A 17364-nucleotide genomic window follows, 5' to 3' on the forward strand; every position below is an offset into this window, starting at 1 on the left:
TCCCATGCCAGAAGTGGGCTAACAATTAACCAGTACAGACAGTACATCAGTTCTCTGGTTCCGTTTCATAATAACAGTCTCAGTTTCTCAGAGCCTGTTTGGATTCCACCATTATAAAATAGCTGTCTGATGTAGAAATTTTGCCAGGCTCCTATTTTTTTGCATTTAGTTTTAATGTTTCACTCACAGCACTTGTTTAGGAGTTTCCATAGCTTCATGAACCAGTTCTGGGTTGTCTTCAGGTTTCCTTAACAACAGTATTTCAGACATTTGAATGTGTCAGTTCTTTTTTAGCCAGGAACACTTCTGGGGCTGGACTGCTGTCTATAGGTTCATATATTTCAAAGGTACTTTCCAAAAGAGATGGCATATGTCAGGTACTTAGATAGCTCATTTAGTAGAACATGCCAAAACCAATTTTTGATGTCCTAATTAGTGAATATTTTACTCTGCATAAATCGGTACATACTGCTTCAATGACTTAGTGCTCTTTTTCAGTAGTTTTGGACGAATGCAAAATTTCTGCTCTATCCACATTCAGAAAGACCAATTTTTGAGAGCTCTTCCATATTATTTCAGCAGCCTATACTGAGTGCAGACTGCTGCAGAAGCTGAGGATGGTGTGAAGGCTGAAGCAAAGCTGGAAAAGGGTAAATCTATTTTGGTAACAAACGCATTCATATCTTTTTCTTCCCCTTCCTTTTTTTCTATTAATTTTTCCTTTTTTTTAGGCAGCACTTTCCCACCATCTTTTCTTTCACTTTATTTTTTTTCATATGACCACTTCTGTCAGTTTATGGTAATCACTGGAAACTGCGACTGGTCAGCAAAAACAGAGACTGAACTAAGCAGTGCATCTGTTTTTAGCAAAGAACCTGACTAATAGAAGATTGTAAGATCCCTAGCCATAGAGTATCATAGTTGTCCTCTAAACAAGTGCTGCTTAGTATTTTGTTAGATATATAGTATTATTTCCATGATTTTATTTTTTTAAACAATCAGGTAAATTACTACTTCTGCTTTAGAAATTTTAAAATGAGTACACTACAAATTCAGTGGGACCTCCTCCAGCTGGATCGTACCCCATGACAAGTCTCTGTTTTGCGTTGCTTCAAACAGTTTTTTTTAGTGGCCTCTTTAAATTTGAGTAATGCTACTCCCTCCATCTTTTTGAAACATGCAGACCTTTCCTTCCCCTTCATACTCTGGCTGTTGACCTCCTAAGGTTGAGGGACAATGGCTTTTTAAATGTTGTAAAGTGCATACTGTGTGCATACAAGAGAGCTTTTTTTCCCGTGTAAGACGCCTTTTTCCTACAGTGAGAATGTATCTCAGTCAGTGTTGATCTGTTTCTTGTCTGCAATGTAGATAAATTGCTGGATGAGAAAGAGAAATTAAGTCACTTACAAAAATGGATTTGCCACGGTGAACTATGCAGTCAGGCCATATTCATATCAAAGACAGAATACATTGCAAGGTAACACACAACCTTATACAAAACACAGCCTTCCTCTTCCACAGGCAGGAAACGTACTTTGGTCTTAATCTTAAAAATAAGAAGTTAAAAACAGGTTGCATAGGGTAATTGTGGAAAACGATGGTATTATTCAAGTGTCATTACACATCAGAGATAACAAAATAAAAATTGGATCCATGAGTAATGAGAAAATATGCCTTGCTTCAGTGGTGTCACAAACTAAATATTTTAGAATCATAGCAGGTTTCTCTAAGTACTAGAAGTTTGTTTCATATTGAAATTATCTTACATGACCAAATCTTATCACTTGTTTCTTATAGATAACATGTGAGATAGAAATGTACATCTGAACCAGACATCCTCAATTCCCTTTACAGTAAGTCAAGCAGAATATATACTTTTAGAGTACACCTGACTTATTTGAAATATCTACATTGGAACGACATTAACTGCGTCCTAGAAAGGCCTATTTCTGCCCAAGGACTATAAAAGGAGACATGAGAACTCACATAGATATAATTACTTGCATTACAGATGTAGATTTGATCACATGGATTCCCTTCTCCTATGAATTTATGAAAAAAAACCCCAGATTGTAACCTTAAAACAGTTCTCATATTTCTGTTAAGCTATGATTTAACCATCTCTCCGGTAGAGTAGGTTTGTCTCATACACTGTATTTTTAAATTCTTTGGAATCACTAAAATGAGTTTTCTCTTTAATTTCCACCTAACAACCTTGCATTAAAGTATATTCCTTATTTCTGATGTCCAGAAATTTTTGACAGTAAAGTTTTATTTGTTCTGTATCATCCCAGTAAGTTTAATCACTCTGTAGAATGTCCAAACAGTTGCTTTAGTCTTAGTCATTGTTTCACCATGAACAAAACATGCTCTCTTTCTCTTCTCTGCATTCTCTAAAGCAACCAACCCCCCACACCCCCCCCACACCTCCCTCCTGCCCCAGCAACAGAGGGTTAAGACTCAGGAACACGTTACTGCATTTGGACGTAGTATTTTGTGTTAGCTGATGTAGGGTGACTATCTGGACCTCAGTGTTTGGCCTGACAAAAGATAAGATGGTGTAAATTTATACTGCTTTCATTGAGGGTTGAGCTCCGTGCAGTATCTTCTATCTGCCACAGTGATGTGTAGAAAATAACCACAGCTTGTAGAAAATAACCACATCTCAGTTAATGTACCAGAGCTTGTTAAACTATCATGTTGATCAACTTGTTTTGATCATGAATCAATACTCTAAGAAGAAATTATCTTGAGAGAGAGGAATTATACTCATGGGCTTGAGTATGTTGCTGCTTCAGGGTTTTTTTGCCACTGTTCAGCACTGATTGCTGAAATAACTATTTTGCTGTCTATTATTACTCAGGCTTGTTCAGCATACTGGATTTCACACTCTATTTCTCTCTGAAAACTGGTGCTCTGAATTGTTTTTCTCCAGAGGGGGATTAGTTTGTATTTTTCAAAGTAAAATCCCATCTTTTGGGGTTACATTAACCCTTCTAATCCCCTTTATACTCTTTTTTTGCTACATAATTTTCCCCAATTTGTCAGCGTCTTCAGAAAAAAATGTTGCTTACTCCACTGTTCCAGATTCTTAATTGATATCAAATAAAACCAGATCTAATACCAACTAATATAGCACCTCTGCAACAATTAAATTTCTCCAATATACTTCATATACGATAGTGACACCAATTGGCCTTTACTTATCACTCTTAATTTGGTTTCATTCCAAAGAAATTTTAGATTCTGTCTCTTATAAGTAATTCTTTTAAATATAGATATGAAAAATATTTTATTGACTATATGAATCCATATTTCTGCAATTTGATTAAATACTACTGTATTCCTTGTCTAAGGATTTGTAGGTTTTCTAATGACAAACATCTGGCATACACAAACACTAAAGCTTCACTTCCCAACCTTTACCCTTCAGAAGGAAAGTAAATAGTATTTTTGTATAGAATCCTTTCCATTTTTCTTTTGAAGCACAGAGTAATGTACATCCAGTGACATATGAATACCTTCAGAGGAACAAAGATCTTTAATTAAAGAAATTCAGTAGTTATTCACTTCAGGTAATAATAAATTGTAATGGATGCTCATCTCAAATCATTGAAGAAAATTTGTTTGGCTAAAATACTAAAAGCTACAAAATTACCTATCACTGTCAAGGTATTAAGACTTCTGCTGTTATTTCTTCCTTACAGATACGTCTTGACTCTCCCCTTCCAGTGGTGTATATTCAAGCTTACTGTGTCAGGCTGGTCAGAAAAACTAATTTGTTAGAAGCTACATTTTTAAAACAGAGAAAAATATACTATGGATCTTTGTTGTCAAGAAAGAAACAAAGCAACTGTTGTACAATACTTTTACAATGAAGGAAAACGAGGCGAAATGGGTAACCTTGTAAAGGGCTAATAGATTGCTCTGATTTTGATCTACCTTAATGAGTCAGTATATACAATTATGTCTAAAACTTGCAGAACTGATTTGGGACTATAAAGAGTTTGCTGCAGACACCGTACAAACTATTATGGGGTGAAACATCTCGAACTGCTCTAGTTTTACGCTTATACAGAGATGGGACCATTGTAACACTCAAAACACAAAAAAGAATGTACAACAGTTAGATTTTGCCTGGAATACTTAATTGAAGACACACTTTCCAGAACCAATTGCGTTATCTCCCACAATGTGGAAATTAATTTCCAATCTAGCACACAAGGAGTAGTAGTACTAGTGAGTATATGTATGTCTTACGGTTTAGAACCTTTTACACACATTTTTGTAATTGTACAGACTTTCCAAACTTACCTCCTCTATGGATAATCAAAGAAGTTTCACTTCCAACAGGACATTCTTTAAGTATATCCACTACTTCTGCATGGCTCAGGTTCTGTACATTCTGCTGGTTGATCTCAACAATGAGGTCACCTTCACACAAACCAGGACATCCCTGAATGTCTAGAATTTGCTTCACCCTCTGTCCTGTAGGACTGTCTGCTATAGTGAAGCCAAAGCCCTGGGCCCCTTTCACAATGGTTAAGGTCATGAGTTCAGCTTGGGTGGCCCCAGAAGAAGCCATTGATACATTATCATCATGGGCAGGTGGTGGGAATGTGCTATCAAGCTGACTATCTGCTGGAATGGAGTGCAAGGAGTGTGGTGGTCGATCTGTTACATCTGGAACAGACTGAGAAGTCCTAGAAATGTATTCCAAATAAGTTTCATAGTTATGTCTTCCATTTACCACTACCGGAGGCCTCTCCATTACTGCAAGGGGTGGCACCATGCTGTTGGCAGGATCTTCAGGATCAAAGGGCAAAGGGTATCCACGACATAGCACCAAGTTGACACTCTGACCAATAGGAACAGACTGGAAGAGTTTGACTACATCTGCGTGAGTATGTCCAAGGACACAAACTTCATTAATATAGACAATGACATCACCTAGAAAGAGAAGAGAAAATAGTGACAACATGAGAAAACTTCAGTTACTGTATATGCAGATCAAATTTTTTTTTATGAGGTAGAACTCTACTAGAACATCAACATATTGACTCAAATAACGAGGACAAAAAGGTAGTTTGTCTGCCAGCAAATGCAATACAAATAGACAATGATAGCACTATTTCTTTTCTGTGGAAGCTCACACCTGGAAAATTAAGCTGGATCAAGACATACACCTTTTCTTAACAATTCTCCCCTATTTTTTCAACTCCTTTCAGTGTAGTCCACAGATTACTTTTTTATAAGATACAATGGAAGTTTATTCGGAGGGTTGGTTGTCAAGAAATACCATTGTTTGATGAAGAGTAAAAGGAAAAAAAAGTAACCACTTGTGAACTTAAGAATCAAAGAATAGAGAAGCAAGACCATGCATGTATGTGCATAAGGAAATACTTTTTGCATTGATCATGATATTGACAGTTTCCTAATAAATGTCATTACTTGCCATCAGACATCCAGGACTACTACAGTCATTTCCTATTCTAGGCATGAACTAAACTGTATCTTGCCTATCATAGAGATGTTTAGTGGCACCCTGCTGTAGCCATGATGGTTCAAGGACAATGACGGGACAAATTTTGTAGGTAGGTATAATAGCTTTTTATTAGAAAAATCTAGGCAAATGTCTGCAAATCAGTTTAATATTTCCAGCTAAACAAGCTGGTCAAATAAAAATAAAAATACTATCTTTACCTCCAAATCTTGTCTCAGGTATAGTACAGAGCTACCAGTCAGCATATATGAAAGCAGAATACTTTAAGTCAACAAGCTATTTATGGCTCTCCATATTGCTCATGCACCAACCAGCTTTTGTTACTGAAAAGTTCAGAAATAAGTTCAAGTTCCTTCTTCTTGTTAGAATGGATTTATACAGTTGTAGCCGTAAATAATTTTTTACAGCACTGTTAAGTTGCATATTAAAACAAAAGTGAGTAATCAGTAAAAACAATCTTCAGAATAGTTTGATGACCCACAGTCAGTTTCCACTTTAATGACACAGTTTACATCTTTGTAACAAAGAAGAAGGATGTTTGGTTAGAGAACTCCACAATCCGAAGTATTTTTCTAAGTGAAGATTATCTCATTATCCTAACATTAATTAGTAAAAAGAAATCATTTATACAGACAATACTGTGAGGTCTCTACAAGGTACGTAGTTCAATAATTGACCTATTATATAATAATGTAATCTTTAAATCTGAAAATTCAGCAATAAAATGAGAATGATTTAGGGATGATGAAGTGGTTTGTGTGGAATGGCTTCAAGTGTATTTATGAATTTACATCTTTCAAGTACTTCAATCAAAAGATCTAATCGAGCAAACAGGAAAAAAGTGCACTATCAAGATGTCAGTGCAAGGAATGCTGCTATGTGACAATGAAAGGCAAAGGCTGTTTCTATGTGAAAACGAAATGGTCAATTCCCACATGATCAGCTTGTCTAACTGCCTGACAGTAATTAATTGCATATGCACAAATGGTGATTCAGAGAGATTTCTTCAGAGGGTGTCTAGGGAAAAATGCTAGGAGAGTTAATTTAAACGTTTGTGAATATTATTCACAGAAACCTTAGGAGCTTCAAATACTGTCTACAATGTGCATCATAAATAGATTTCAAACTATAAGCAAAAGCAGTAAGGTCAATTCATAGGCAGTGCCGAAAGAACTCCAATATTTCTGTGTCAAGCAGCTGAGAGTAAAACAGTATTCAAAAGATTTAAAAGAGAGAAACAATGTACTGAGCTAAATTCTTATGTCAATGGCTGCAATTCACTGTGATTTGCTCATGCCCTGGAATAGAAAGATCTTACCTGCATTCTCATCCTTGGCTTCCACATTAGCAGAGAGGCTGACATTGCTCATAAAGGACTAATACTGTTGAACTGAAACCTCTTCAATGCATGTTCCTGTTTCAGTAGCTTATGCCTTAATAGCACCCTTGCAACTTTTTAATTCCTGCAGTCTTTATTTCCCTGAGTGCTGGCAATGTAGATATGTGGTGGGAGGAGACCAATCTGTTCATCCTCTCTTGCAAGATTTAAGCAGGGTGTAAAAGAAACAATGCATTTATTGTATTGGGCAAGAAATCACTGTCTGTTTTCACCCCTCCACTTTATCCATTTGTACAGGATTAGCTATGATATAAACCTTAAAACAGTATGTTTTTAATAAATCAGAAAATCAGATAAACTAGTTGAGATTACATAGGTCTCCAGTGAAAAGGATTCAGCTTGTGCACAAAGAGGAAATACAGAGGCAATTTAGCCCCTTTCCCCAGTCACTAAACAGGCAAAACTGAGCATTAGAAGGTCTTGGGTGAGAATTCCTCTTCAAATAATGATCTTGCATTATCCCTCACAAGACAGCAGAAAATTCTTCAGCATTTTCTGAATCAACATTTTTAAAGGTCTTTGTGATTTCTGAGGTATATCATGAATAGCATGTCTAGGCACACTCTGAAGTTGTAACTCACAGTTGAACCGTTTGGGACCCATAATGCTGTACTGTCATATGGAGACCATATGGCTGAAGGTTAAGAGGGCTGAGGAAAAGGCATTAGTCGCTAAGTTCAACTCAAAGAAATAGCTACACTGGTGTTAAATTGGGAAGAAACAGTTTTCAGATCATAAGACATTAAGAAGGAATAAAATGGGTTAATTTCAGAAATCTTTCAAATAAATCTCTGGACTGTAGGAGTTTATCCAAATCTAACTCATTTTCTAGGCTGACAGTTCCTCATTGCTGACACAGAGAGAAGTACCCAGCATCTGGTAGGAAGAGAGAGAGATAAGAGCTTTACAGAGCCAGTGCCATGCTAATGCAAAGTTCAAAACCTCTTTACTTTAGGAAAACTCCCTGAAAGGTTCCTGTAGCATCTTTTCTGCCTCTTCTCTCCTACTGCTTCTAATAATAATGGGTGCATATGGACAAGCATAATAGTGAACCCCTTTATAAATCCTGCCTTATTTTCTGAGCAAGCCATAGTCTGCCTCCAGAAATCACAGTTTCACAGTGAGTGGGTATCTTTGGAGTTATGCAGAACATTTATATTAAGCATCAAACTTTGCTTGGCATTCAGAATTAAACCTACTAAAATGACTGGAGCTTGCTTACAGATTCATAGAATGATTGAGGCTGGCAGGGACCTTGGGAGGTCACCTTGTCCAACCCCCCTGCTCAAGCAGGGTCACCTAAAGCCATTTGCCCAGGATCATGTCCAGGTGGCTCTTGAATATCTTCAAGGTGGGAGACTCCAGAACCTCTCTGGGCAACCTGTGCCAGTGCTCAGTCACCCTCACAATAAGACAGTGTTTCCTGATGCTCAGATGGCACCTCCTGTGTTTCAGCTTGTGCCCATTGACTCTGCTCCTATCACTGAGCACCATTGGAAACAGCCTGGCTCTGTCTTCTTTCCACCTTCTCTTCAGGTATTTATATACATTGGTATGACCCCCTTGAGCCTTTTCTTCTTGAGACTGAAAATCTCTGTACTTCGATATCCTTACTATGAGGTGCTCTCCCCAATTTCGTCTTCCTCACTAGTCTGTACAAACTCTACACACAGTCTACCAACCTTGTCTTATTCAAGACTGTTCAGGGATGAGACTGTTCAGGGATGAGGGAGACCAGGAGGGCTGTTCTATGAGAAAGCATTTGGATAGGACTATCTAGATGAAGTGGCAGTTTTGATAGATACCCAGCAGAGTAGGCAATAAATATTCTGTCCTGCATCTCAAACATCTACACTGTCACAAGAACAGATTCTGCTGTCTGATAGCCAACGTCCAAATTCAGCACTGAATCAAAGAATGTTAGAGAATACTGACAGAGACAAAATTTGTCAAACTGTCTTACAATTACCTCTACTTTACTTATGGCTCTTGCATTTAACTGACAAATTTAGGAATATAGGTTCTGGAGGGGACTTCTTGGATGGCTGAACCTAGTCCCCTGTTGTCAGATACAATTCAGTATATTTCACTGGATGAAATTTGATGTCTTCTTCACAGAAATATCCACGAAGCTGTAGAATATTTAACTTCTTTAACTACCTTGTTTTACTCATTAAAATTTGTTGACCATTACTTATTTTGTCATGTAACGTTAATGGACTCAATGCCTGAATTCTTGGTTAAATGTTACATTTTGTTATTTACATTTTTCAAAGCAATCTAAACTATGATTATCTTTTTTTGGTTTAGTGACTGGTGAATAAACTTGTGAGCTTCAACATCCTCTAATGACAGATTCTTACTTACATTCTGCTCTACAATAATGTTGCAGAGTTAAATCTGACACCCTGGGGATTTTACACAAGCATTAATTCTGCAAAAATACTTTTTCCATGCTTGAAGTCCTTGATCCAAACAGAATCTATTTTATTGACATAAGTAATTTCATTACAAATTATTCTGATGTTTCATGTAATGCTACTAGCTTTATCTCGCTCCTTCTGAAGAACCTGTATATTCAGTGACTCCAGTTATTGTTTCTGCTCTGTTTTTGTTACCCCTAGAATGTCTTTATATACATCTTGCACTCGTAGGTAAAGTTCTTCCATTTTCTTATCTGAGTTCCCATCATTTGTATACAAACACTTTGCTAATTTCCTCTTATGACTGTTTCTTATATACTTGGTGTCCTGGCTGGAATTTTTTATGTTATCTCAGTGAATTGAATTGCCTACTAAACTGCTATTCTTGTTATTTAGAATTCTTTAAACTTCAAAGTCTGAACATAGAGGAAAAACACAGATTAGATCTTTGTTGTTAATTTATGATCACATTCAAAGTTTAGTAGAAATGTCTCCGTTGTTTCTGATGGGTTTTGGATCGAGCTCTTAGTATCTGTGTTCATGTGCTTAAAACACGACAGAATGCTGTGCCTGTGTGGCGGACAGAGACAGCTCTACTGCCCCTCTGCAGCCAGCCCAAGTCAATACCAATGGAGCTAAAACCAGCCCATAGTTTGGCAAGTCAGCACAGGAAGCACCAGCTCTGCAATACTCAGGCTGCGTTTTTTATGTTTTATTTCTTATGCATTTATACCCTAGGTAAGCTCTACTAACTTCTTTACTTATTCCCATATACGCTAAGTTCTGCATACACATACTTTGCATGAGCTTTGGAACTAGCAATACACGGTTACTTTATTGTTGAAGCTTTTCCTTCACCTGCCCACCCGCACTATCTACTGTCATTACCAGCTATTTCTTTCACTTCTCAGCAGTGACCTTGTCTTCTGTTTCTGCAAATTGCTGCAAGATTGCTGGCACCATAGCCTATTAGTAATAAATCCAGAGGTGTTAGCATGTTTCCAGTACTGAAATATGAAGCATGGGGGTAATTTTAATAACAATGGCACATGATTGATGGACTTGAAAGAAGCAGATAAGCTAGAAATGAGCCCTTTTTACACGTGCACATATTGTTACTAGTAGTAATACCGAGAACTAGTGCATGAGGGATCATTTAGTTAAACAGTAACAGCTAAAGTGTATTCTGAAACTTTGAATCTCAACATCCTTACACTTGCCCTAAGTGTTAATCCAGTGTGCGAAGAAATAATTTGTTATGAATGGGTAGAGGCATTTCTTTGGATGTAAAAGATTTCAAAACGTTCTGCATAAACAGAAACTCTGTTTTCTTGTACTCTGACCTGCCACAAGACCTTGTAAAACCAATTTGGCTCTAGCTCTAATGTCTGCATGGCATAGCTTTTATAGACAAAAGATAAAACCTTGGATCCTGCAGTTCATTGTAGCCTGATTTGCCTTTTTTTTTCTTTAAAAAAAAAAAAAAGTTGGCCCTACTTTTTGTTAATACTTATTACATAATTAGTCTTATTTTAAAAATAAAAATTACTGAATTATAATAACTTCTTAAAGGAAATTGCAGTGTAAGATGACTATTGCATATTAATACTGCAATACTTAAAATACCTGCCAAGAAAATTCTAACTTATTTCTCTTAAAAAGGAACATTAAATTAACTGCTAAAATGTATCAAGAATGTAATCTCAGAAGTAGTACATGCATATAATAACCACAGCTGCTGATTGGAAGACCTACATTTAAAATTGACCACTTTATTATTTGCTTTATAACAACTTTATCTGATAGTACTGCGGCAGGCACAGTGAAATGAAAAGAGCTGCTGGGAGACATAATGCTCAGCTGCCTCTGCACTCAGAAATAATTTCAGGACCACTTGCTGGTATGTGAGAACACTGAACAGCCCATTAAAATAACTGTTCATACTGGCATGGAAGAACCATTTCCCAGTCTTTAGCTCGTACAGAAAGTTTTACCCATGTGATGACAAACTCTGCAAAGCCAACAGGTAACCAATATCCACAGATCCTCCTTTTACACACTGAACTCTGGAAAGTGAGGTTCAGGGTTAAAAATCAGCAGAACAAAAATTATTATTTAATATATCTGACAAAAAGTGAAATCAAAATGTATTTCTAGGCATTCAGGCACCCAAACTTGCATTAGATAGGACTAAATTTTCCTCATAATGAAATCTGAGCAACAGGTGTAAATCAGCTGTTTGTCACATTTCACAGTTAGTAATTTTACAAAACATCATTGTTAAAGTGGTTAACTTGGGCTAAAATCTGCCCCCACCGTTGGAAGGACTAAGCAGGGTGGATCCAAACTTGGCTTCCTCTACATAAGCAAACGGAAGGATGTGACATAGACGACGTGTCTGCAACTTTACCCAAGAATCAGATCCGTTTAGTAAGCAGGTGCCATTTTTATACAATCAATTTTTTAGAACCCATTTTAATTCTACTGTGACCCAATGCACATGCCTAATTAAAAAGCTGTCTATTCAAAATTTTTGTGCTTAACCAGCATATATCATGTAATTACACCCAGGCAGATGTGGATTAGTAGAAGAAACTATTTACATTTTATACGTATTTTGCATATAGGGGTAAAAGCTATTTATCTAAATAGAGGCATTTAACTTTTTTTGGGAGAGGAATAAAATACATTCCAAAAAAATCTAAAGACCTTGATTATTTGCTGATCCAGTAAACATGAAACACTGCAGATTAAAAATGTAAGTAAAGCAATAGCAAAAGAATACTTAAATGAATGCTGCTCATAAAGTGCTAAAGAGCAGGCAAATTGTCTTCCTAGCTAGACAGCTTTTCACTTCAAGGATCTGAAAGCATAGCTTGGATGTTAAAGCTGCCACTTTACAAAAAAGTAATTATTTAAAAGATGATAAGTAATTTGGAGGCAAGATCACAGAAAAAGCAAAAGGTACAATTTTCAAGGCAACCTTTTATTTACAGATTACATAAGCCCGTTCTGTGTAGGTTTTGCTTGCAGGAACTACTTGTGCATCTTAAAATGCCTGGTGTGAATGAATTGCGTAACAAAATATCAGTGGATCTGAAGAGCAAGATAAAAAATGTATGCCAAGTTTGCATAGCTATTTGGGATCACTTTGAAAGGTGTCACTGTGTGCAGAGGCTCATGTAGAAACAACCCCTTTTTTTCCCTTAGAAAAATGTGGTCAAAATTTACAACACATTTGCTTTTCTACTCACAACATTTTATTTTTGTATGAAGGGAATCACATTTATCTACGTAATGGCTCCCAGGAAAGTAGCCCAGCCACTCTCCCAGCAGCCTAAAGGCACAAGGGTACAGCAATGCATGATGTAAATACCAAGCAGCCCCTGTCCCTGCCTGGGAATCCTGGCAACGTGCCACCTGTCCCCGGTGGAAGACATTTTCAGCAGCATTGTTGACTGCACACCATTGCAATTGCTAATTCTTGACATAAACTGCTGGTAAGGAAAGAGGGAGATGAACGAGGTGAGGAACTAGATGGAGCATTTACAAAGAAACTGCAGCACAAAGGCAAATGTCTTTGGATGCTGAAATATATATGTAACTGGGAATTTTTACTAATAGGCAGTCATGTTTTACTTGTGAACTGAAATGGTTAATGGAGCTATTAGAGCTAATTAAAGGTTAATTTTATTTCTTTGAGCAATGCTTGCACCATGAGGACAAGCAATAACTGGGCACATACTAAATTAGTACTTAGTGAAAGTAACACGAGTCAGTTGGACACTAAAAAACCATGCAAAGACAGGTGAGTAGGATTAGTCTCCATTTTAAATCTACAGAGGTATAACTTGAAAGTTCATTTTGATTTTAGAGATGTTATGGTTTCTGAGGACATTCCCTGTATGTGAAGTGGGCATTACTGCCAAAACTGGGGCAGTTTTATAACTGTTATCTATTTAGTAAGACCATGATTTTCATCACTGTTTGATGAATACTCTGGTTTTCTTGTTATACTCATGAAGAGCTCTCATCCAGGTGATTAACTTCAGCAGCTGACTCTGAGACTGCTGCAAATCTGATTTCACTATCAGTCATGTGATTAACTTAGCTTAAAACTAAGACTAAAAGCATTGATTTGTGGATTTTTTTGTGTATTCACTGCTCAGGTCCATGTTCTGCTGACCAAGATCAATGGGAGCTGCCAGCACTCAGCACCTCCGAAAATCAGCGTGCCTATTTCAGAGCCAAACCACCAGGCACCAGATCTGAAGGTGTTGCTATGATGTATTGTTTATCAAGTTCAATATATTTTAATAATATGCATCCAAATGCTTTCCATAAGAAATATTTATAATTACTGTCACCTCAAATTCTGCTGTTAACACTATAAATTCATTTCTAAACATTATGCTGAAGAATCTGGTTCTGGCTAAACATCTTGTGTCCTTAATCCTGCCAGTTGTAATGAACTGCATGCTTACGCACTGCTTCATCCTAGTTATTAGAATTTCTACTGTCTTGCCAAACCCGAAATTCAAAATATCTGTATGTGCATTCATATCTGTACATATTCATATAAATTCTCAAATCTTGCTGTATCTTGAAAGCAGCCAACTGGATTTACAAGGTCAGCACCTTCCAGAGATGGAGACAGATACTTTGAAAGAAGTCTGGATTACTACAGGTTAATGCTTTTATGCAAAATCAAAGACTGGAAGCATTACATCAAGCAAATTTAAATATTCCAAAACAGTGAAGTAATTTCCAGCTAAATAAGTGGATTTTTACTAATAGTCTACTATGTATAAATACCTCAGACTCATTTAAAATGGAGTAATCTTTGATTATCAATTCATTAACAAATATGTCATACAAATGTATGGCTAGTATATGAGTAATTTTCTACTTAGTTTTATAAAGGCATGTATCAACCTTTAGGTTGATACATGCTTATCTTACGTATTACTTCTATTTTATCTTTTCTGATAGTAAAATCAACATAAAAGTTACCTCTACTTCAGAGAGCTTATCACATAATTTCAATACTAAAAGATCTACTCAATACTTCAGGCATGTATAAATATATTACTTGCTTTAAAATCGTATGGCAAAGAGAAATAGTGGAGTTCCTTTTGGTTCTCTCAGGTTTTACTGTGTCTTTCCAGGTTAATAGAGGGTAATGTATTACCAAACTGACCTTCCTTCCAAGCAAATGTTATCTTAATATCTCTAGAGCTTCTTTCACTGCCAAGCACTCATTTTCAAGGACAATATATTTTTATTCTTTGCAAAGCAATTTAACACCTTCGCCACTGAATAATGTATGTTTTCTTTTTCAGCCCATTCCTGAATACGACACTGAGTCTAAACTACAAAATTCAGCTTGCACGGTAATTTTTTTGTGAGACAAAAATCATTACGCAAAATCATTAACAAAAGTCCCACCAAGCTCCTTCCTTAAGACTGCTTTATAACACACAGGAAACTCCAGCCTTATAATGGTTAGGAAAAGGTTACTTTTCACCCTTACAGCTATACGGCTAAGAATCACATTCTCCTGTCATGAGGATTATCCAATCTCTCACCAGCTATTCTGCCTCCTTGTATGTCTCATTCACCTTCTCTATTTTTCGTTTTGGTTTGTAAGCTTTCTGAGAGAGAGATGAGAATTTTCAATATTCTTGTAGGGTTTATAGCACTAAGGAGTCACAATTTCATTGTGACTTCATTTCCACTGCAGTAAATATTTGAACAGTCATAACACCACTGCAGGGTAAATAGTCTATCATTTTCCAGTGCAGTGTAGGAGCTCAGCTTAATGCTTAGATCCTGACATGCAACAAACTAAGCTGTGTTGTGGATACATCAATTAATACTCAATAGTCAAATCTCAGATTTTATATATAAAGCAGCAGTAATCCCCTGTTGTGTATGAGAAGACATCATATCTTCCTCTTTAGAAAATAATCTATTTTCTGGATGTTTGAATTTACTAATTTGTTAATTAGCTAATGAATAAAAGTAAATTAAAATGGGTTATTATGAATGACTGTGATCCCATATCAGAGTATTTGTCAGACTGAAAAAGCAGGCTCACAGTATGCCTGCCATCTCCTAATATTCTCACTGTGAATCATCCCATGGGTGGCCAGTAGTTAAAATGCCCCTCCCAAAATGATCATCGTATCTAATTTTTCCTGAAAAGATTACCACTTATTGTAATTTTCTTCCATAGAATATCTATCCTGCTCCTGACAAAGAGGTGGTACCATCTTTCCTGAGAGTGTATTGCTTCTATGTCCATCAAAAATTGAGAGCAAGTCGTAGTCCCCCATTCAACTGGAGATAGTAGCCATAGTTACAGAAGGCAACTCATGGAAAATTTCTGTCAAGCATATTTTACCCTGATTTGGTAAGCCTGTGAAAACAGTGGGAAATGGGACAGTCATTTCACGAACTACCTTCTAAGAACTACCTGCTGCATGAGAAGTGCAAGAAGAAAGGTGAAAGTATGATGTGTACAGGGATGTAGCACATTACAGACAAGAGATAACTAAGGATGAGCAATGGATGAGTGCGTGTGCTGTGGGATACAGGAACAGAAGGAGCAGGAGGAATTTGGGATGTGACTGCAGCAGCAGAGGGCTAGAGAAAGCAGAAAGGAAACCAATGTGTGCTGGGTGTTTTATTCTTCCCTGACTTTAAAAATATCCTAACTGACTGCATGTCTAAAAGCCTTGTCCTGCTTCAGACAGGCATAAAAAGCCTAGAGTCTACTGGTGAATCCTGCTCCAAAAATTAATGTTTTAAAAATGGATGGCAACTCTATTAAAACTGCTTTTGTTCTTTTTGCTTCTTATGACAGTTCAAGTATGAAATGATTAATTTTTCAGGCTTGCATGCTCACACACATGCCCTGTCACAAAGCAATTTCCATACAAAAAACACTGTAAGGTATCAACTGTATATACAAATGATTTCTAGAAATTCAATAAAATGACATGGTCATTAATTCCAAAGGGGATTAGAATCAGAAGGAACTCACCTAAAGTCAAAGTAAAAAACCCAAACAACCCTAGGTATAAAAGAAGAAAGCAGGGCTCCTTGTCTATTTCAATTATTTGTGCATTCACTATAATTAAGAAGATAGAAGTTTATGAAATAAACCCAAAATTATTTTTACGAATCACTCAAACCAAATCTGTGGCTGCTGACACTAACAAAAAGACATCACTATAAACAATATTGTACTACCAGCAAAGTTAAGCAAGGCTGGGTAAACGAATTCAGTGTTTGTCTGACTTAGTGTGTTTTGATTTAATGGATTGTACAATGGATATAGCAGGGAAAATGTGTACCTGTTCAGAGGACAGTAAACCAATTTGTAAAACACAATAAGCTTTTACAATAATTAAGAACAATGTACTAAATGGTATAATTAAAAATATTTTTTTCTAATTTTATATTATTTAAAGTTTATATATTATGTTCCCAGTTAATATTTAGAAGAATGAATCACAGCATTTTCAAGCTGTCAGTCCTTTAGCTTTTCTCAGCAAGGCATCCCCAAATTGTTTAGCCATGACAAATTTTATATACATAAAGATGAACCAATCAATCAATGTATTTAATGTCTAGTGAACATGGAATACTCTACTACCAAAATATTGTCAAGACTAAACCTTCATGGTAAAAAAATAAGTGAAATTATACACTGTGAAGAAAAAATTCTGAAAAGTCCTATCATTTTATTTCCATTGAGAAATTAAACTATGCAGTCTTTTCACTATCACTCAAAAACATGTATATTATTTTACCACATGTAACAGCACTGCTAGCATTCCCATGGCAGGGAGTATTCTGATCAACTGGGACAGTGGAGGAAGCTTATGCAGTGAAAAAGTCTGATTCCATGCTGTTAATGTCACTATAGTACAATTACTAACACTACCATGAATTATTTAATATGCTACAGATAATTAATGTGAATGCTTCTCAGTGTACTTGTTATATGATAAAGACCACAAAAAGAGAGG

The 17364-nt window shown here is 36.4% G+C and overlaps 1 protein-coding gene across 12 annotated transcripts in view; it reads right to left on the reverse strand.

Annotated features, from left to right (window-relative positions):
• The window catches only part of MAGI2 (membrane associated guanylate kinase, WW and PDZ domain containing 2), a 789209-nt gene that overhangs the window by 134441 nt on the left and 637404 nt on the right, over positions 1-17364 (reverse strand). For 11 of the 12 annotated variants that reach the window (XM_074903407.1, XM_074903401.1, XM_074903395.1 and 8 more), the window contains one exon: positions 4315-4950. The exons of the other annotated variant lie outside the window; for it this stretch is intronic. In XM_074903407.1, coding sequence (XP_074759508.1) covers positions 4315-4950 — 636 coding nt within the window. The remainder of the gene's footprint in view (positions 1-4314; positions 4951-17364) is intronic. 12 annotated transcript variants of the gene reach the window in all.

The sequence above is a fragment of the Athene noctua genome, chromosome 3 (genome assembly GCF_965140245.1).
Source record: "Athene noctua chromosome 3, bAthNoc1.hap1.1, whole genome shotgun sequence".
Taxonomy (NCBI): Eukaryota; Metazoa; Chordata; class Aves; order Strigiformes; family Strigidae; genus Athene; species Athene noctua.